A 21,665-nucleotide genomic window follows, 5' to 3' on the forward strand; every position below is an offset into this window, starting at 1 on the left:
TAAAATTACCAAAAAAAAAAAAAAAAAAAAAAAATCTATTGAGAAATAAGATATTTCCATGACAAAAAAATAACTGAAAATATTCATGACCACTAAACCAGCTCTACAAAATGTCTTGAAGGACATTTTAGAAAGAAACAAAGAAGACTGCAGCTCCAAGAACACCAATGTAAAGAAGCTACCAGGAAGGGCAAGCAATTAAACAGTGGGGAAAGATGGGAACCAGCAACAGGAAAATAATATGACAAGGACAAGCCAATACCTTTCAGTTATAACCATCAATATAAATGGTCTCAATTCACCAATGAAAAGAAATAGACTGGCAGAATGTATCAAGAAACAAGATTCAGGGCTGAGGATTTAGCTCAGAAGCACACACCTGCTTGCAAGCTCAAGGTCCTATGTTTGATCCCTAGTACCAAAAGAGAAAGGAGGGGAAGAAAAGGGAGGGAAAGAAAGGAAAGGGGAGGGAAAGAAAAGACAAGACAAGAAATATGATGCAACAAATTGCTGCGCATAGGAAACATTCAACAAGAAATTCAGACTGAAAGACAAAAGATGAAAAACAATACTCTATTCAACAGGAACCCAGAATAAAGCAAGGGTAACTATTCTATTTGCAGACAAAGTGGATTCAAGTGAAGACTGATTAAGAGAGATGTCATTAATCCTTGGTAAAGGGAACAATCCAAGATGAAGTGATAACAATCATAAAAATGTATGCACCAAATATGAGTACACCAACTATGTAAAACAATTATTAATGGACACGAAAAACAAAATAGGCACTAATACAATTGTAATGGGTGATCTCAATACCCCACTGTCACAAATAGATCAACTAGACAAAAAATAATCAACAAAGAAATATCAGAACTGAACCAAACCAGTGAAAAAATGGACTTAGAAGATGTCTACAGAGTGTTTCACCCCACATCAGAATACATTCTTCTCAGCTGCACATGGGACATTCACCAAAAGAGACCACATACGAGGCCATAGAAAATGCTTAAAGAAATGCAAAGGAATTGAAATTATCCCATTCATATTATCTGACTATAATGCAATGAAAATGGACATCAACAGCAAAAGAAACCACAAAAATTCCATAAACACATGGAAATTAAATAACATGTTCCTGAACAACCAATGGGTCACAGATGAAATTAAAGAAATTAAACATATACACAATTAAATGATAATGCCAATACAATATACCAGACTTATAGGACACAATGAAAGCAGTCCTAACAGGAAAATTTACAGCAGTAAATTCTCACATCAGAAAAGCAGAACATGCTCAAATGAACAACCTAAAGTTGAACTTCAAACAGCTAGAAAAATAAGAATAAGTCAAGCCTAAAGCCCATATGAGAGGAAATTACAAAGATCAGAGCAGAAATTAATGTAAACTGACACTAAGAAAACAATACAAAGAATAAATGAATCAAAGATTTGGTTCTTTGAAAGATTAAAATTGAAAAACCCTTAGCCAACCTTATCAAAAAAAAGAAAGAATGGATATTTGAAATGAACAGACCCTTCTCAGATGAAGAAGTAGAAACAGCAAATAAATACATTAAAAATGTTCAACATCACTGATCATTCAAGAGATGCGAATTAAAACAATGCTGAGATTCCATCTCACTCCAGAAAGAATGGCTATTATCAAGAAATCAACCAGTATCACCACCTGCCCCACAAAAGCAAAGTCCTGTGTTCGATCCTTGGTACCAAATAAATAAATAAATAAAACAAATCTACGAGGGCAGTGGGGAAAAAGGAACCCTTCTCCACTGTTGGTGAAAGTGTAGACTACAACCACAGGGGAGCTCAGTGTGGAGATACCTCAAAAAACTAGAATTAGAGGTCCCATTTGAGCTAGCTATTCCCCTTTTGGGTATCTTCCCAAAATAATTCAATGCATCATACCACAGCGATAAATGCACAGCCATGATTATAGCAGCACAGTTTAAAGTATCTTGGAAACAACCAAAATGCCCATCAACCCATGAATAAACAAAAAGATGTGGGATTTTGTTTTGTTTTGGTACCAGGGATCAAACTCAGGAACTTGCGATTACAAGGCAGGTGGCAGAACCACTGAGCTAAATCCCCAGCCCATGGGGTTTTTTTATTTAATGGAGTACTATTCAGCCATAAAGAAAGGATAAACTTGAGCCCTTTCTAGGTAAATGGATGCACCTTGAAACTATACTCTGAAGTGAAATACATCAAACACGTGTATATACTGCATTGTTTCTCTGTTGTGAGAAACGGAAAGTGTAAATAAGGAACAAAATAAATATTGTGAAAGAAACTGTTCAAAATTATACCATGTGAAATAATTTGTTAATAACAAATGTTTTATGCAAACAAAAAAGGTATATTAGGAAATTAGTTGAGAGATTAGCAAATGAAAATGTATTACAATCATGATACACAGTGTATTCACCATTGTTATTCTCAGTATTTTTGTTATGAAAATTTTTTCATAGAACTGCTTTTACATTTTACTAATATCTACTGTATTACATTAAAAGGTTAAAAGTTAATTAATACAGTTTCAAATTTTAAACTGTCAATACAAAAACCACTAAGAAATTGTCAGATGTAGGGGAGATGAGGGTGTGCCTCAGTGTGGAAGGCCCTGGGTTCTTCAATCCCTACCACCACAAATAAATCATCACTTGTAGATGAAGATACAATAGCAAAAGCTGGACATGGTGGTGCACACCTGTAACCCCAGCACTTAGAAGACTGAGACAGGAGGATTGCTATGAGTTCAAGACCAACCTGGGCTACATAGTGAGTTCCAGGTCAGTCTTAACTACATAGTAAGACCCTGTCTCAAAAAAAAAAAAAAGAATAATAAGCATAATTATCTGAAAAGGCTATTAAAATACTCTCTGCCTATGGTCACACCAACTCAGGAGGCTAAAGCAGAAACAATCATAAATTTGAAGCCCTGACTCAGCACAAAACAAACAGAAAAGAGCTGGGGATGTAACTCAGTGAAAAAGTGCATGCCCGGGGTGCTCAAGAACCTAACTTTAATCCCCTGTACCTCAAAAGAAGAAGAAGGCTGGGACTTGGTGGCAGATCATTTACCTAGTGTTATGGCTGTGTTTAGATGTCTCCCCCAAAGCCTCATGCTTTTCAGAAGTGGCTGAATGTTAAGTGTGTGACTGATTCATGGTGAGTTAGGTCCAAGGGCACTAGCATTAAGGGTCTAAGCACTATCTGCCCTAAGTAGTCTGAATAAAAGGGGCATAAAGATGCTGTTAAGGTCTCTTGTTAACTAATATTTTTCAACACCATGAACTGTTTCGCCTCTATGATGCTGTCTGCCACACCACCCTCCCTGTCTTGGAGCCAGCTAATTATGTGTTCAAACCTCTACAAACTATACAAAGTTACTGTATTAGAAATTAAAACTAAGACATTTAAAAACTCAATAGAAATAATAAAACAATTGCATTTACCATAAAATAATAATCTTTAATGAAAAAACTTTCCTAATACAAAAAAAAAATGGAAAGAAAGGGATTATTTTATACTTTAGGATTATTTTTAACTTCTGGCTTAAAAGAACCCAGCCAGTTCTCCTATCTACTTCTGCATTCAGTTTCATGAATTATGTTGATTTGATTGAACTATGTGAAAAATTTCAGCTTGACATGGATTTGTAATTGGAAAAAATAGAGGAATATTTTACTTACTTTACTTTCTCAGTACTGGGGATCAAACCTAGAACCTTGTCCATGCCAGACATCTTAGTTACTTTTTACTCATGGCTGAGGCAAAATACCCAACACCCAAAGTTAAAGGTTTTTGCCAGCTAGCCCTTTCAAAATGTTTTTAACTCTGAGACAGGGCCTCATTAAGGTGCCTAGGTTGGCGTCAAATTTGCAATTCTCTTTCCTAAGTATCCTGGGTGGCTGAAATTACAGGCATGTGCCACAAAGCCTGGATCTTGTTGATAAATGTTAGCTTGGGCACCTTCAGGCACACTCAGCTTCTACGTGTCCCAGTCATATTATACCATGAACAATTCACCCTAGCCTAACTGGCCCTGATGATACTGGAATTTGCCAAATATGATACAGTAATAGTAGAAATAACAGTAGATAACTAAAGGTATGCCTGTAGCTCTCTTTTGTCATACTAACCAAAGGCCCCATATAAGCAAAACATACCTGCAAGCATTTGCTGCCCAGACACCATACTAAGTAGCTTCTCCTGCTCTTCCATGAGCTTCTGCAGTTGCTCTAACTGTTGCCTCTTCAGTTGTTCCTGCTTCTTCTGCTGTGCTTCTTTCAGCTTTGTAAACATAAAATTAAATTTATTAGACTAACTTCATACTTCTTCAGGAATCCTTTCTCCTTACATTTATCTTAACTCTTCCATCTCCCTTCTTCTATCTTCCCTGATGAAGAGTTTTAGAGAGAGACCCTTCACTGACTAAATCTGCCACCAAATCCCTACAATCCCTACAATCAGAGTAAAGAAAAACAGAGGGTCTGAAATAGGACACTTGCAATCACATAGTATCTTCAAACATGCTAATATGTATTAAGCCAAATCCTATTGTACCTGCTCAAGCTTTTTAAAAAGTGGATCTTTATAAGCCACTTCTTTGAATTCACTAGCAACATTGAGCATAAAGTCACTTTTGTCATCTTTCTGATCTCCAGGAACATCCTGACATGCCACTATTTGTGGTCCCTTTTTAATTAAAGGCAAAACTATTTGCGCTTCTGATTTTTCTGACTGTAATTTACAAGGGCTGCTAGACTCCAACTTCTGTTCTTCAGGAAGTGAATCTTCTTCACTGATAAAGTTGAAACTATCTGAAAAATGTGTAGCTTTAATAGGAAAGCTAGTAGAAGTATTTGTAGCTGGTTGCTTCTCTTCATCTGCTTCCAAAATAGGGAATCCACGACTTAATATGACCCCAGCGCGAGACGAATTGGTCATCCACTGGGTTAGGAAGTTCTGCCCATTGTTTAGTTCTGAAGAGGTTGGCATCAGAAACATAGTCGAATGACGCTATTATATATATTTAAACAAGAGAACAGCCAGAAGAGCTATTGATTTCCAATACCTGTAGATAAAGACAGTCAACAAAAAGTGTTAGATATTTTAATTAGATGTTCTACCCCAAACTAGCCCAAACCTCAACCCAGCACAAAAATTTAATCAATGTTAAATATATAGCATGCCTGTAATTCAGCACTTGGGAGGCTGAGGCAGGTGGACTGCCATGTGTTTGAGGCCTACATAGTGAGTTCAAGACCAGCCTGAACTACACAGCGAAACCCTGTCTCAAAAAGCAAAAAAACAAAAAAGTTAAATATATAAAAGACCTTAACTAGTAAAGCAGCTGGGCACTGATCTACATCATTGGTTTGGTTTTTTTGTTTTCAGAGTTCCCAAACTGAGTAACCAAAAAGCTAAATGCCAGGGATTTAGCTCAGTGGCTCCACGCCTGCCTTGCAAATGCAGGGTCCTGAATTCGATCCCCAGTTCTGAGAAGAAAAAAGAGAAAAAAAAAAAATCTAAGATCCTTTCTGATGTAATCATTCAATTATTAATGATATACAAGTGCTGGACCAAATGACCTAAAACTATGGGATCTAAGACACATTCCAACTTGATCAATTTTTTTTTTTTAAGCACTGCCAGTGTCAGGCTTTACACTAAGAGCTTCTTGTTTCTTTGCCCAACTACAGAACCTGTTTTCTCCAAATCTGAGCAAAAACAGCTGTGACTATCACTAATTAGCACCACTCCCATAGCTTTTCACTGTTTCCCTATCCCTTCCTCTCTACCCACCAATCTCACTTCCCCAGTCCCTAACATCGCTAATTAAGCATTTATCTCAGTCTAAGAGTTATTTCATTTTTATATCCATACTCTACCTGCCAAGCTGTGGAATTCCTGAAAGGTTAACTATATATTCTCCATTGCCTAGCACCATGGCACTATACCTGTCAGATAGAAGGAGCTGAATAAATATTTGCTAAACTTGAGTTTAACATAAATCAGCAGGACACAGTATTAAAATAAAAATCAACAGCTTTCCAATAGACCAGTAATGAACTTACTGAGAATGAAATCAGGAAAACAAATATATTCCCAACAGCTTCAAAAAGTAAAATAAAATAGGGAGCAATCTAAGCAAAAAGATGAAAGACCTCTACAATAAAAATTTTAGAGCACTGAAGAAAGAAACTGAAAAATATACTAGAAGATAAAAAGACTTCCCATATTCATGGGTTGGCAGAACTAATACAGTATTGTTAAAATTGCAGATTCAGTGCAATCCCCATCAAAATACCAATGACATTCTTCACAGAACAAGAAAAAAAATCCTTAAAATTCATATGGAGGGCTGGGAATTTGGCTCAGTGGTTCTGCCACCTGGCTTGCAAGTGAAAGGTCCCAAGTTTGATCCCTGGTACCACAAAAAAAAAAAAAAAAAAAAAAAAAAAAAAAAAAAAATTAAATTTTTAAAAAAAAAAAAAAAAAAAAAAAAAAAAAGAAGAAGAAGAAAATTCATACAGAAACACAAAAGACCTGGAATAGTCAAAGCAATCCTGAGCAAAAAGAGCAAGTATGAGCTGTCACAATACCTGATTTCAAAATGGGGAAAGATATTTAATATTTAATACTAAGCTTTAAAAAGAAACCTGTGCAGGGACAAGGGGAAAAAATGAGAACCAAGACCTGTCATGTAAAGGTACAAGATCCCAATAATGAATGTAACTATACTGTACTGTATACCTACAATTTACCAATAACTCAATTAAAAAAAAAAAGAAACCTGCTATCATTGCTATGTATCTTGATGCAAAGATGGATAATAATAAATGAAAGTATAGAAGACAAAAAAAATACCTGATTTCAAATTATAAAGCCATGGTAACAAAAACATGATACAAATACAAAAACAGACATGCAAACTAATAGAATAGAACAGAAGATGCAAAGACAAATCCATGCACCTACAGTCATCTGATTTTTGGCAAAGGAACCAAAAACATACACTGGAGAAAAGATAGCCTTTTTAATAATTATGGGAAAATTGGAAATCCACCTGCAGAAGATTGAAATTAGATTCTTTTCTTTGGAGGTAGTGTCTCACTATGTTGTTCATGCTGGCCTTGAACTCACTATGTATCCCAGACTGGCCTCAAACTTGTAAGGATCCTCCTGCCTCAACCTCCTAAGTACTGGGATTACAGGCTCGCACCACGACACCCAGCTGAAACTAGATTCTTATCTCTCATCCTGGACCAAACTCAGATCAAAATTGATCAAAGTCTTGTCATAAAACCGGAAACCTTAAAACTGTTGGAAAACGTAGAATAGACACCTTGAAGCTAACCACATAAGCAAAAACTTCATGATTAGGACTTCAATAGCATAATAAATAATATCAAGAATCAATAAAGGGGACTACATCAAATTTAAAAGCTTCTGCTCAGCAAAGAAAGCAACAGCACAAAGACACTACCTACAGAATGGGAGATACCTTTAGGAGTTACTCTTCCAATAGAGAATACCTACAACAGCTTATATGCCATCAACAGATGAAGAATGGGTAGAGGAAATGTGGTCCAATACATACACAGTGGAGTATTATTCAGCCACAGAGAAATAAATCACGTTATTTTCAGGGATGGAACTAGAGACCAACCATCAAGTTAAGCAAAATAAGCCAGTCTCAGTTAAAATTAGCCAGGAGTGGTGGCACATGCCGATAAGTCCTGAATTTCAGAGGCTGAAGCAGGAGGATTGCTGTGGGTTCAGGGCCAGCCTGAACAACATAGCAAGACCCTGCCTCAAAAAAGGGGGGGTTAGGGGGAGAGCATACTTTCTCTTATATAATAAATTAAGAATGAACACAAAAGCAAAGGGTGAGAGAACGGGAAACTAGAAGACAGTCTTCTAGAGATGGGCAAGAGGATTAGGAGGACAGAAAAAGGAGAAGAGATGAAGGGGATTAAATTTAGCAAATATACCATCATACATCTCATTATTCTGTGCTAACTTTTTTTTTTTTTTTTGGTACCAGGGATCAAACTCAGGACCTTGTGCTTGTGAGGCAGGTGGCAGAACCACTGAGCTAAGTCCCCAGTCCTGTTTTACTTTAAATAAGTTCAGTATTATGAAGTATTATTTGTTTTTAATGTTCAACAATAAAAATACAATGGTTAATGCTGTAAGACAGTGACTACATGTATAACTAAATGTCACTCTGCAATAAATACACTAAAACAGAGTATCATAGAGAAACTAAGTTCCTTCCTTTTGCATGACTAATTTTCCTCAACTAACATTTACTATTTCTTACTTTACGCCAGATATTTATTGCTTTAGGCCTGGAGTACATAGCTGTACATAAGTCAATCTAGTGGGAAAAAGAGACACAAACTTCTATACATTGTAGAAGAATTAAAGAGTTGGTGGAGGAAAAAAATGGTAATTTACAGCCAACAGAGACACACAAAAAAATTCAGACATCCAGACTTCCAAGCCTTCATCTGTAGGATTCCTTATTGATACCATATTATTCCTCTAGGATCCCCAGTTCTCAAAGCTTTATTATCACTAGCTACTGTTAATCTCCAGGATTAACTTCTTTATAGGAAACCTTTGAATTCTCTAGGATTAATCTCTTTAAATGTCTCTCTAATGTCTAATATCCCCAAAAAGCCCCAGGCTCCCAAGCCACCCTGTATCTCTCCTACATGATAACCTCTTAAATGCTAATAATCTACCTTGTCCTCTCATGTTTCACTTAGTCACCATCTCCCAGGCATCTTACAGGCCAATACAATCACTGCCCTCTATCAGCAAAATCTCCTATTAGCCTTCACCCTTTCTCTGAGCATTTCCTCGCCTTCCTGAAACCCTTCTACCTGTAGAGCCCTTACTATTGTACCACTAGGCCTAAATGTGTTGATTTTCTGCTTCTAGACTGTTCCTCCTCCCTCCACCCAATTTTAAATCTCGTCTGATCAGACTATATACCTACATTCCTTTCTTTATTGTCTAATAACCTGCAGGTCACTAGGATTCTCTCCTTCATTCTTTAAAATTTTCTGGCAGACCAACTGCAAGAACAGTTCCATTTCATTAACTAACATGGAATGACTAGGGCTAAAACAGGTTTGGGGGAGAAATGAAGAATTAAATTTTTGATATTTTAAATGCCAGGACATCCAAGTAGAGTCACTGTGTAGGCAGCTGAATGATGTAGAATGGAATTAACATAAAAAGAAAAGAACATGAAGCACGTATTTGGGCATCTTCAGCTTCACAATGGTATCTATAGCACTGCACTGGAGGAACAGAGGGAGACAAGAGATGTATGTCCTTGAAGCTAAATTAAAGTATTTCAAGGAAGAGAGATTATTAAATGCTATAAACACATGAAAGGTGAGGAGAGCTAAAAAATGATTTCTGATTTTAGCAAAGCAAAAGTCCTAAGAACTTCAATGACAGAGCAGTTTGGGAGTGAAGGATCAAAAGCTTAAATGGAGAAGATACATGAAAGAATAAAGCAACTGGAAACAGTGACTACAGCTAAATCTGACCAGCTTTGCTATAAGAGAAAAGAAATAAACAGAACAATAGCTGTACAACAAAGAGGGACTTTTTTATGACAAGAAAAATAAGAGCATGCTTGTAAGCTAGTCTATGTATCAGAGCTACCTGTCCAAAAACACTTTTAAATGATTCTTTTTGTTTTGTTTTTTTGAGATAGGGTGTCACTATGTAGTCCAGGCGGGCCTTGAACTCACTATGTAGCAGAGGGTGGCCTCAAACTCGGGGTGATTCTCTTGCCTCAGCCTCCAGAGTGCTGGGATTACAGGTATGTACCACCATGCCTGGGTTTTAAAATGACTCTGAACAAGATCAGAATCATTTACAGCTTTGGCCAGCTGTAAAAAGCTTATACTAAAACAAAAAAAGGAAGGGAGGGAAGGAAAAAAGAAAACATTTTTTAGATCTAGAAGTGTGGCTTGGCAGTAGAATACATGCCTAGCACATACCAAGGGCCATCCCCAGCACACACGCACACACACACACACACAGAGCATTCACCAAAGGGGGGGATTTTTAATTGGAAAGGAAAATAACTTAGGCTGTGGAAATTTTATCATTAAATGATGAGATTTTAAAAGATATTTTATATTAGCCACACCTACTGATACCTGACCAACTCCATATCCAAGAATTCTGTACCCTGGCCACAACCATCTGCCAACTCCAAACCAGCTCTCCATTTTGTTTCCCCTTCACATGGAGCAGCAGAGACACCAATTAACCCATGACCTCATCATGAATGAGACCAATGTCCAGAAGCACAGTACACCTAAGGAGAAAATACAGACCTGGCCAGAAGCACTAGCCTCAAGAAAAACCCATGGCTACCGTAAACTACACAGTGTGGGGTTTTACTCCAAAAGTTACTCCTTAAGAAATCCAGTATAGCACCTGCCATCTTGACAGAGTTGAATCAGATTCCATTTGGGTTTAAGACAACCTCAGAACTACAGACCAACTCCACTTCAGGGTTTCTAGTGTCAGAGTCCAACAGTGACTGGGTGAAAGTCAGCCACAGAAGACAGTCACAGAAAGGGCACAAACTAGACAAGAGACCCTCAAAGAAGGTTAAGCCTAGGCCAGAAAAGACACGGGCCCTACCCTCTGTAGTGAGAATCCAGGCTCAGTGAGCATGGCTTTCAGAGGAGACTGGAACTGAAAGTGTTGGCATGAAGTGAGAAAGTCTTCTTGAACCCCCACCCCATAGCCTACATCCAGAAGAAACTACAGAGCTGATAGCTTTTCCACCTACCCACACGCACCACAAGAACATTCCTCAGCTGCCATAGTCTGGGATGAACAGACAGAGGGGACTCCGGGGTAAGGAAGGCACCTCACAAAACAGTCCATAAAGCTGAGCACAGACCTCTTTAGTTGGTGTCTTGGTAACAACTTGCTGGATTTCAAGACTGCAGACCTTAGAAAAAAAAAACTACTCATTTAAAAGCCCATAGAGGTTTTTTGTTTTTTGTTTTTTTTTGAGTCCACTTTTTTGTTTTTTACTCACTTTATTTTCCTTCATCGTTTTTTTTTTGGGGGGGGGCTTCCTTTTTTATCTTTTCTCTTTTTTCTTATTTCTCTCTTTGTCCTTTATTTTGCTGTTTTTCCTTGTTTTTTTGTTCATTCTTTTCTGCTGCAACCTAGTATTAATTTCCTTTTACTCTTCTTTAGGATTCCCTATCTCACTTTTCTCTCCTCCTTCCCATCTTCCAGATTAATCTTTCAAATTTTACTTCTCTCATTCTCCAGTGCCCCACTCCCTCTACTTTTACTAGTAAAACCATTAAGCTTTATGAATCTTTAGTTAACTCTATGCTATTATTGTGTGTGATGATTAACTGATTGTGTCAACTTTAGTAAATGTGCAACAAAACTGGCTGAACATACCCAACATGAATCTGCATCTTATAGCAACTCCAAACTAAATGGGAACAGTAAAGTCTCAGAAGTGCTAGAATGAAGCAATTCAAAATGAGTACAATTTAGTATTCTGAGACCCTGCCTCAAAAACACCACCAAAAAAAGTGGTTCCACCATCTGCCTCACAAGCACAAGTTCGATCCCTGGTACCAAAAAAATAAATAGATAATAAAAACAAAAGGGCCAGGGATTTAGCTCAGTGGCACAGCACCTGCCTGGCAAATGCAAAGTCCTGAGTTCAATCCCTGGTACAAAAAAACCAAAACCCTATACACACACACACACACACACACACACACACACACACACACACACACAAACTGTGTTGAAGGGAGGGGACAGGATTGGGGAAAAAGAAGAATCAAAATATATTCTGTACAGGTACAAATTCCCTACGATGAATATCATTACTATGTACATATAAAATATACTAATAAAAAACTTTTTTTTTTTGGTACCGGGGATCAAACTCAGGTCACTGCACTGCACTTGCAAGGCAGGTGGAGGAACCACTGAGCTAAGTCACTGGCCCAAATTTTTTTTAATTTTTAAAGTTTTTGTTTTTAAAGAGTGTTTATAGGAACAACAAAGTAGAACCAGAAAGGAAGTCTCATTTATTTTATTATTTAATGTTTATTTTTAGAATGCTTTATTAACTAATTCCCAGGGGTGCGGGGATATGTATCAAATTAAATCCACTGTGTTAAACAGCTCTTGATTTGTCATCAGGATAATTCACAATTTACTTTGAGAAGATCTTTGGGTAAGAAAATATGTAAGGTTCAAACACTGTTTTGCTGAAGGATTTTGCAGTCCTGTTATTAACTTCCATGGTTTAAATTAGATGCATTCAGGTAACCCAATGCCTCATTCTCACACACTCCCCAAATTAAATATCTAATGTAGAAGGCCCTTCTTTGCCCTCTGACATATACCTCAATCACATTTTCCCCCTATTTAAACCTTTTCACTTGTGAAAGAAATTAGGCAAGCTAATAAAATAAGTATTTTTTAAGAAAAGAAATTTAACTTCAGCTTTTTCATTAGCAAATGGTCTATCTCATTTTCCTTCTTTGTAAAATGGGTTTCTGGGGCCTGGGATTTAGCTCACCACCTTGTACATACAATGTCTTTGAGTTCAATCCCCAGTACCAAAAAAAATTTTTTAAATAAAATGGGGTTCCTACTGGCCATATCTCACAAGGGTATTTGACAAAAACTACTTTGTAGCTGTTTCCAATAATAAAGTACATAGTATCATGTGTGATAGAATATTTATAACTTTTTATTACATGCTTAATGTTCAATTAAATTATTTTGATGTGAATACATAATATACTTTAAAATGCAGTAAAAATTTTCATATTTTTAAACAAGGCAGTTTTGTAGTATCTTAAGATTAAAAACAACTGCTCCAGTTAGTTTTGTTCAGTTTTGTTTACACTGAAGCCTTGGGAGTCTTTTGTGTGAATAGACATCACCTAGGAATTCAGAGAAGGTTGCAGTATGTTTTTAAACTAAACACAGTACATATTTTCTGGGTGAATTTTCAAAGACTGGCTTAAAACCTGCTGTGTAAAAAAAAAATGCTGTTTTTCACCAGATTTGCTAATTATGTAAATAAAACATGTAAATATATTAGTAAATGTTGATACTCATGTATTTTAAATTAAGGCTATAAAATTTGTCATAGTGTGGTGTTTTCATTCAAGTGAAAAGATGTGTGCAGCTATTTTGAATATTTATAAACATTCATATCCTCATAAAAAAGAGGGCGAGAACTACAGGCCAATCTCTTTAATGAACCTAGAAGCAAAATTCTTCAACAAAACACTGGCAAAGAGGGCCAGGGATTTAGTTCAGTGACACCACCCCTGCCTCGTAAGTGCAGGGTCCTGAGTTCCATGCCAGGTACCCCCCAAAAAAAGATACAGGCAAACAGAATGCAATAAGTCATCAAAAAAAAAAATCATATAGTAAGTCAGTGATGGCAAACCTTTTAAAGATGAGTGTCCAAACTGCAACACAAAGCTTACTTATTTATCTCAAAGTGCTAATACTGCAATTAAACTTGAATACTGAAGGTTTTTTAGAAAAACAACTCAAAAAGAAAAACTCATAGATTAACATTTTCTGTCTTAAAAAGTAACAAATGTCCCATAGGTTTACCACCACTGTCTATCATGACCAAGTAGGCTTCATCCTAGGGGTTGCAGGAATGATTCAATATATATAAATCAATGCATTTAATACATCACATAAACAGAATCAAGGATTTAAAAATCTGATCAATAAAAAGAAAAAAAATCTTTGACAAATCCCAACATCCATTCATGATTTTTTTAAAAACTTAATCAAATACTTACAGAAGAAACATATCTTCAACCTGATAAAAGCCATCTATGACAAACCACTGCCAAAATACTAAATGGCAAAAAACTGAAAGCTTTCCCTCTAAAAGCAGGAATAAGACATTATCACCATACCTGTTTAATATAGTATTTGAAACATTAGCCAGAGCAATAAAGCAAGAGAAAGAAATAAAAGGAACATGTATTGGAAAGGAAGAAGAAAAATTACCATTATCTGCAAATGACATGCTCCTCTACATACAAGACCCAAAAATTCCACCACAAGACTCCTACAACTAAATATCAAATTCAGCAATATAGCAGAATACAAAACAAACACACAAAATTCATAATATTCCTGTTCACCAATAATGAACCCACTAAGAAATTAGATAGCAATATTATTCACAATAGCATCAGGAAAAATACAGACTATTTTAGAAATAAACTAACCAAGGAAGTGAACGTCCTCTGCAGTGCTCTGAAAAAGGAGATCAAAAAGGACATCAGAAAATGAAAAGATATCCCGTTCCTGGATAAGCAGAACCTGTATAGTCAAAATGGCCACGTTTCCAAAAACTGATATACAAATATAACACAATCCTAATCCAAATACCAACAGCACTCCTCACAGAATGACAAGAAAATAATCCTAACAGTCATATGGAAGTAGAAGACTCCTCCAATAGCAAAAGCAATCTTGGGTAACAAAAGCAAAGCAGAAAGCATCACAATCCCGGACTTCAAATTGTATTATAAAGATAAAGTGATAAAAATAACATGGTACTGGCACAAAAACAGACATATAGGTCAATGGAACACAGTAGAGGATCAGAAACAATCCTGTAACATTCAAATATTTGATCTTTGACAAAGGGCCAAAAATACAGTGGAGGAAAGATATTCTCTTTAATAAATAGTACACTGCAAACTAGAGTCATATATTTAACCATGTACTAAACTAAAAATCATAGCTGGCTGCATGTGGAGGCTCATAAACTGAAATCCTAGCACTCAGGAGGCTTAGGAAGAGGGATCACCTCAAATTCATAGTGAGTTCAAAGCCAGCCTAAACTACATTGCAAGATCCTGTCTCGAAATATCAAAAATACATATCATGTAAAGGTACAAGATTCCAATGATAAATGTCACTGTTTGCTTTAACTGTACTAATAAACTTAATGGGGAAAAAATCAAAAGTAAATACAGTAGTTAATTAAATCAAAACACATTAAAGTGATATTTATACACAGTGGAGTACTACTCTTCCACAAAGAATAAATGTGAGTCAATTATTAGAAAACGGATACACTTTGAGAGCATAATGTTAATAAATCAAACACACAAGCTTTAATATTTAATGGTTTCTCTCACAGTGTATGAGAAACCCAAAATAGAGACAAAGAGCAAAATAAAGTAGACAGACCTTTTCCAAGTGGGAAGGGGATCAAAAGATGGAGGGAGACAGAAAGGGAAGGGGGTGAAAAAAGAATCAAGATGTGGTATGCACATGTACCAACTCAAGGCATGTTATTATTATATATTGTAAACATGTACTAATAAAAAATAAAAACCTAGGGCCAGGGATTTAATTCAGTGGCACCACGCCTGCCCTGAAAGCACAAGGTCCTAAGTTTGATCCCTGGTACCGCAAAAAATAAAAAATAAAATAAAAACTAGAAAAACAAAGATTTTTTTAAGCCTGAGGCAAGAAGATCACCAAGTCAATGACAGCCTGGACTACTGAGACTCAGTTTCAGAACACAAAAAATACAGAAAAAGGATTTTTTTGCCGGGTGTGGTGGCACACACCTGCAATCCCAGCACATGGGAGGCTGAGGCAGGAGGATCACTGCAAGTTCGAGCCCAGCCTGGGCTACATAGTGAGTTCCAGGTCAGTCTCAACTACATGGTGAGACCCTGTGCCAAAAAAATCAAAAAATAAAAAATAAAAAGGGATTGGGTGGGGGGTTACCAGTGTCCTTGTGCTTGCGAGGCACGCAGCAGAACCACTAAGCTAAATCCCCAGCCCAGAATTTTTTTAATTAAAAGATTAAACAAGATATTTTACACAAAGCGAAAGCTCTTCAATTAAGTGACCAAACAATTGTCACAGACCCTTCTTCTAAATCAACTGATTCAAAACTGGAAAACTCCACTCTTCCTTAGTTTTATATGAGTGGTACAATGTAAGAGACATTTACAAATTTAGATGCATTTTATGTCAAAGGTCATCTAAATCTGCAAAAATGTTATGAATTTATATTCTCAAACAGTTGAACATGTGACATAGTTTTTTGCAAAGAGGGCATTGGTTTTTTTGAGACTGCAGTTCAGGCTGGCCTTGAACTCACTATGTAGCCCAGGCTGGTTTTAAACTTAAAGCAATGTTCCTGCCTCAGCATCCTGAGTACTGGCTGGGATTACAGATGTGCACCAACATGGTCAGTTTAGATATGTTTTGGGGGGTTTTTGTTTTTTGGTTTTTTTGGGGGGGTACCAGGGATCAAACTTAGGGCCTTGCACTTGAAAGGCAGGCACAGTGCTGCTGAGCTAAATACCCAGCCTTAAATTGGTTTGTTTTTTTTTTGGTACTAGGGATCGAACTCGGGACCTTGTACTTCTGAGGCAGGCAGCAGAACCACTGAGCTAAATCCCCAGCCCCTTAAATGTTTTTAATACTCTGAATGACAAAGAACTTTTAACTAAAATTTTAAAATTTTGTTTCTATCATAACAGATATCATTATTCTAATAGGTCAAAAATTTGGACTTAATGAAATTTTAAAACAAAAGGCTGAATCTGTTTTGTTATTTCTTCCCACTGTATGACACACATTGAAAATACCTGTGCTCCTTCGGCAGCACACATTCTAAAACTGAAATGAAACAGAGATTAGTATGGCCCCTGCACAAGCATGACTGCAAATTTGTGAAGCATGCCATATTTAACAAAAAAGAAAATACCTGTGCTATTTCTGAAGCTGAATCCATGAACAGTATCATGGACACAGTTGTTAAAATTTTTCAGTAAGTATGTATAAATGTTATGAATCACCAGTTTAGTGTTAAGGTTTCCCTTGCCTTAAGATGGCTGCCACATGGAATAGCAGCCTCCATGTTAAAATATGGCTTCTCTCAGCAAGACAGGCTTCTTCCCAACATGGCCCTCTTCCCTCCAAAGGAGTAACCTGATACTTGCTACCTTCTAGCAGCTAGTGATGTTACAAGCCCCTCCTAGTGATGTCACAAGCTCCCCCAATCCCTAGCCACTACATCACTCAACCCCATTCTGCTCCTATAAAAAAAGCTTGCGGTTCTGTTGCTCTCTCTTTTGTTGAAAGACAGCCCAGCAGATGCTCCCCATAACACAGGCTTGTTAAGGTCCTGGTCTGGTCCTGGTTTTTGGCTCTTTTACCAGACAGTGTATTTCATGAAGTTCATAAAGGGCAAAATAAATCTTCACAGCAATCAGAATGGTGGTTATCCAAGAAGACAGATGCGCAGCATTGACTGGGAAGGAGCTCCTGCCTTCAGCGTTTACACACTGGGCTACACATGTAATAGCACACTTTACTGGGTATGTTATTCTTAAATAGCAATTTTTGAAAATCCATTCTAAGCAAAGTTATTCTAATTTTTTAAGTTTTTAAGTTAGAAATCTTTCTCAATTAGAAATAATTGCACCTCAGATAAACCTCACTGGCTATGATTCTGCCACTGCACAAAGCTAAGTTGGAAACCTTTTTAAGGTAACAATTTTTCATTGAAATCAACCAGGTAATCCTGGTTACATTTTAATGACCTCAATAAATAATCTTTTGGGATCCCCTTTTTTTTTTTCAGTTTATTAGTATATATGTAGTGTTCAACGTTTACCTTCCTTGTAGGAAGTTGGTACAAACAGATAAAACTTCTTTACTCTTTTTTTAATCCCCTTTCCTTTCCCTCCTTCCCCCTCCATCCATTCCTTGATCCCCTTTTCACTTTTTTTTTTGGACATGTTTACATTCCTTGTATGGAGTTGATCCATGTACATAACACATCCCAATTCACTTTTTTCATCCTCTTTGCCTTCCCTACCTCTATCTCTTTATTCCCTTCCCCTTTGAGATAGATCTCCCTACTTCCTATTATTGTATCCTTTATTCTGCTCCTTATTTTTACTCTGGGTTTCACACAAAAGGGAAACAATGTGATATTTTAGCTTGTGTGTCTGATTCATTTCACTTAACATTTTGGCCTCAAGATGCATTTACTGAAATCTATATTTTAAAAGGAGATAAACTATATGGCTATTTTTAACATAGAAAACATCAAACCTGGGCAGGGTTTGAGGTAGGAGTATCGACTTGCAATCAAGGCCAGCCTAGGCTACAAATAAGGCCAATCTGAATTATATAGTGAGACCCAATTTTTAAAAATGACCTACTAGACTGACAAGTGCAATACAGACGTGAGGCAGGAAATTTAAGTTATCCTTATCCTTTTTTTTTTTTTTTACCGGGGATCGAACTCAGGACTTTGATCTTGTGAGGCAGGCAGGCGCCACTAAGCCAAAATCCCTGGCCCTATCTCATTTTTTTTTAATCTGTAATTTTTACTTCAGTTTCATTAATGACCCTAAAAATATATTTAATATCAGCATAAGTATAAAAATACCTGTATAGCACCTGAATCTGCTACTTATTAACGAGACCTTGATAAAGCATAGATAGTAAAATACTTTTTTTTTGGTACCAGGGATCGAACTCCGGACTTTGCACTTGCGAGGCAGGTGGTGGAACCACTAAGCCAAATCCCAGGCCCTAAACTACCTTTTAGAACCGACTAGCATGTGAATTCGGACTTTCCACATAGGGTATGAATACGTCAAACTGAACTGTACGTATTACGCACGAGATGTGTTTTTACTGTATGTCAATATACTTCAAGAAAACTGTTTTAAAACTAAATAAATAAAAACAGCTTGCTTTGGTTTTGGTTTTTTGAGACAGAGCCTTATTGTTGTTGAGGCTAGCCTGAACTTTCCAGGATTGTTCTCTCAGCCTCTCCAGGGCCGGAATGAAGGTAGCAATGCACCACCACATCCGGCTATGAAAGCTGTCCTAATTTTGTTTTGTTTTTTTAATCTCGAAACCTCCAAAGCGTGCTGTGTGAACGTTCTTTAAAGCAAGGGACTGGACACGGCCTGCCTTGGAGGAGGAGCAAAGTGGACACAGACGGCAAACTCCAGCACCCCTCCGACTCAGAAAGCAAGTCGCCAGCCAGCTAGGGGATCTGTCGGACCTCAGTACGCGAAAAGCCACGGCTCTACAAGGCGCTAAACCGAGTCCCAGGCGCCTCAAGACGAAGAAGACGCTTCCCCGCGCTTTGGGGAGCCCCAGGGCCCTGCCGCGCCGCCCCGCGCCCCGCACCCCTCAACCTGTACACCTCAGCCACTGAGCCGGGCCTCGCCGCACCGCCCACCCTTCTCAAGAGCCGGACTATGAGTAACCAGCTACTCGGCAACTCTCGCTCAGGAATTACCGCTTGGAGAGGCCTCAGCCAAGATTTCAATCCTAAACAGGTTCCAGCGTCGCCTCCTCGGCTTTTGCTAATGAGCCGCCCGAATAAGCGCGGGGAACAGAGCGCTGCCCCCTGGCAGGCTCCGCCCCCAACAGGCCCAGGCCCCGCGCGACTCTGTCCCGAGGCCTCTAGGGAAGTATAGTTCCCTCTGGCCTCTCTGCGCTGGTGCGCGAGCACCCTGGGCCCACATAAACTACAACTTCCGTGAGGCCTCACGAAAGACGTTGCCTAGGGGATGGACAGAGCACCTCCTTCGGGCTGGGCGGGGCTCCCTGGGGTACCTAGAGCGGGAGGCAAGGCGGGAGGGTAAGGGTTTAGGAGAGCCTACTTCCTTGGTGACGGATTACCCGGCTCTTGAAGCCTCGGAGGATGCTGGGAACGCCCAGCCGAGAGCAGAGTCTGAGCGCCCGGCGGAATAGGGAACCCAGATTCGAAACTAACAATTTTAGGTTTTGTTGTTTTGAACCTTGGTATGCACTTTGGCTGGATTTGATTTATTAAAGACCTAGGTTTTGGGGTTTTTTTTTCGTTTTTTGTTTTTTTTGTTTTGTTTTGTTTTGTTTTTTGAGACAGGGTCTTACTATGTAGATGAGATTGACCTGGATGTGTAGCCCAGGATGGTCTCGAACTCACAGCGATCCTCCTGCCTCAGCCTCCCAAGTGCTAGGATTACAGGCGTGCACCACCACGCCCGGCAAGACCTAGGTTTTGTCTTGCTTTGTTTTGTTTTGTTTTTAGAGGGAAGGGAGATATGGCCACACCACTTCATAAAGTGATTACTCTGAGATTACTCAGGCGCTGGGTGTGGTGGAGCACGCTTGCTTGTAACTAAAATCCTAGCACTCCGGGCTACATAGTGAGTTCCAGGTCAGTCTCAACTACATAGTGAGATCCTGTCTCAAAAAAACCAAAAAAAATCAATTAATTAATTAAAAAAAATAAAATCCTAGCACTCCGGGCTACATAGTGAGTTCCAGGTCAGTCTCAACTACATAGTGAGATCCTGTCTCAAAAAAACCAAAAAAAATCAATTAATTAATTAAAAAAAATAAAATCCTAGCACTAAGGAGGCTAAGGCAGGAGGATCACCATAAGTTCAAGGCCAGTTTGAATTACACAGAGAAACTATCTCAAAAAAAAAAAAAAGTAGTTCTTAGCTGGGTAAGGTGTCACACACCTTAAATTCCAGCTGCACAAGAGGCTGAAATGACGTCATACCAAGAGTGTGGTCTTCAGAACTCAATCTTTCTGAAACTAGTCACATTTGCAAAATGTAGATATTAATAAAGATAACTGCTTCACAGGATTGTCATGACAATTACATTAAAAGAAAAAAGTATCTATAAACTTATCACACTTTTCAACTCTTGACCATGGGGCTTCAACTACAGATGAACTCACTGTGTGCCAAACCCAGCTATGCAGGTCATGTCACAGGCTGGGCCAGACACTGAATATTACTTACTTTATTCTCAAATTGTTTGGTAACAGCTTTTTTAAATTTTGAACTGACACATTTTTCAGTACACATGTACAATGGGTAATGATCATATCAGAGAGACAGACCCACTGGTTTCCTCAAACATCATTTTCTTGTATTCAGAACATTAAAATCCTCTCAAATGGATATTTGAAATATCAGTTGTCAACCACAGTTACGCTACTGTACCATAAAACATTAGAAGTTATTTCTTTTATCCAACTGTACCTTTGTGCCCATTAACCATTGTCTTAGTTACCTTCCTCGTCAGTGGGAAATACTGACACCTACTTTTGTGGGAACTCAAGAGACTAGAGAAACCAACTAGTGAAACAGGAGGATGTATTTAGTTGTACACCAACTCAGCAGAATCATGTCCAAAGGCTAAGCCCCAAACATGCTGCCCGAGGTGTTGGTCTACTTGGTGGCATGTAACTTAGTGGTGGACAAATAGAACAAAGGCAATTTGTCAAGCTGTGACAGCTTTGCGACAACATATCCCAGTGGCCTTCGTTGGGTAAAAATAAGATGTTCTGAAAACAAGAGGTTTTAATTACAGTGACAAAGTTACTGATTTTATCTGTATTAGAATAAAAACAGCTGTATTGCTTAGGTTGGGGAAATGTGTGTGTGTGTGTGTGTGTGTGTGTGTGTGTGTGTGTGTGTGTGATAAATCCTGCTTCACTACAATTTAAAGGAGAGATTGTTTCCTGCTCCTGTTTCAGA

General features: G+C 38.0%; 1 protein-coding gene, 1 non-coding gene and 1 pseudogene across 5 annotated transcripts in view; 1 reads left to right on the forward strand and 2 right to left on the reverse strand.

The window, feature by feature from the left end:
* Cenpj (centromere protein J) overlaps positions 1-19,567 on the reverse strand; it is a 75,899-nt gene extending 56,332 nt beyond the window's left edge. The window contains exons 1-4 of one of the 4 annotated variants that reach the window (XM_010633824.3): positions 19,421-19,566; positions 5,925-5,993; positions 4,597-5,107; positions 4,200-4,323 (exon numbers count right to left, since the gene is read on the reverse strand). In XM_010633824.3, the coding sequence (XP_010632126.1) occupies positions 4,200-4,323; positions 4,597-5,040 (568 nt within the window). In that variant the 5' untranslated portion in view covers positions 5,041-5,107; positions 5,925-5,993; positions 19,421-19,566. Of the gene's footprint in view, positions 1-4,199; positions 4,324-4,596; positions 5,108-5,924; positions 6,085-19,420 lie in introns of those variants that run through there. The other 3 variants (XM_010633822.3, XM_010633823.3, XM_010633826.3) reach the window with 3 other exon arrangements.
* On the forward strand, positions 16,742-16,843 carry LOC117284650. Its single transcript, XR_004515747.1, has one exon. It is a non-coding gene; the product is annotated as a U6 spliceosomal RNA (small nuclear RNA).
* On the reverse strand, positions 17,493-17,623 carry LOC117284707 (annotated as a pseudogene).
* Positions 19,568-21,665: the final 2,098 nt, after the last annotated feature.

This window comes from Fukomys damarensis, unplaced genomic scaffold (assembly GCF_012274545.1).
Source record: "Fukomys damarensis isolate Sample0158 unplaced genomic scaffold, DMR_v1.0_HiC HiC_scaffold_38, whole genome shotgun sequence".
Lineage (NCBI taxonomy): Eukaryota > Metazoa > Chordata > Mammalia > Rodentia > Bathyergidae > Fukomys > Fukomys damarensis.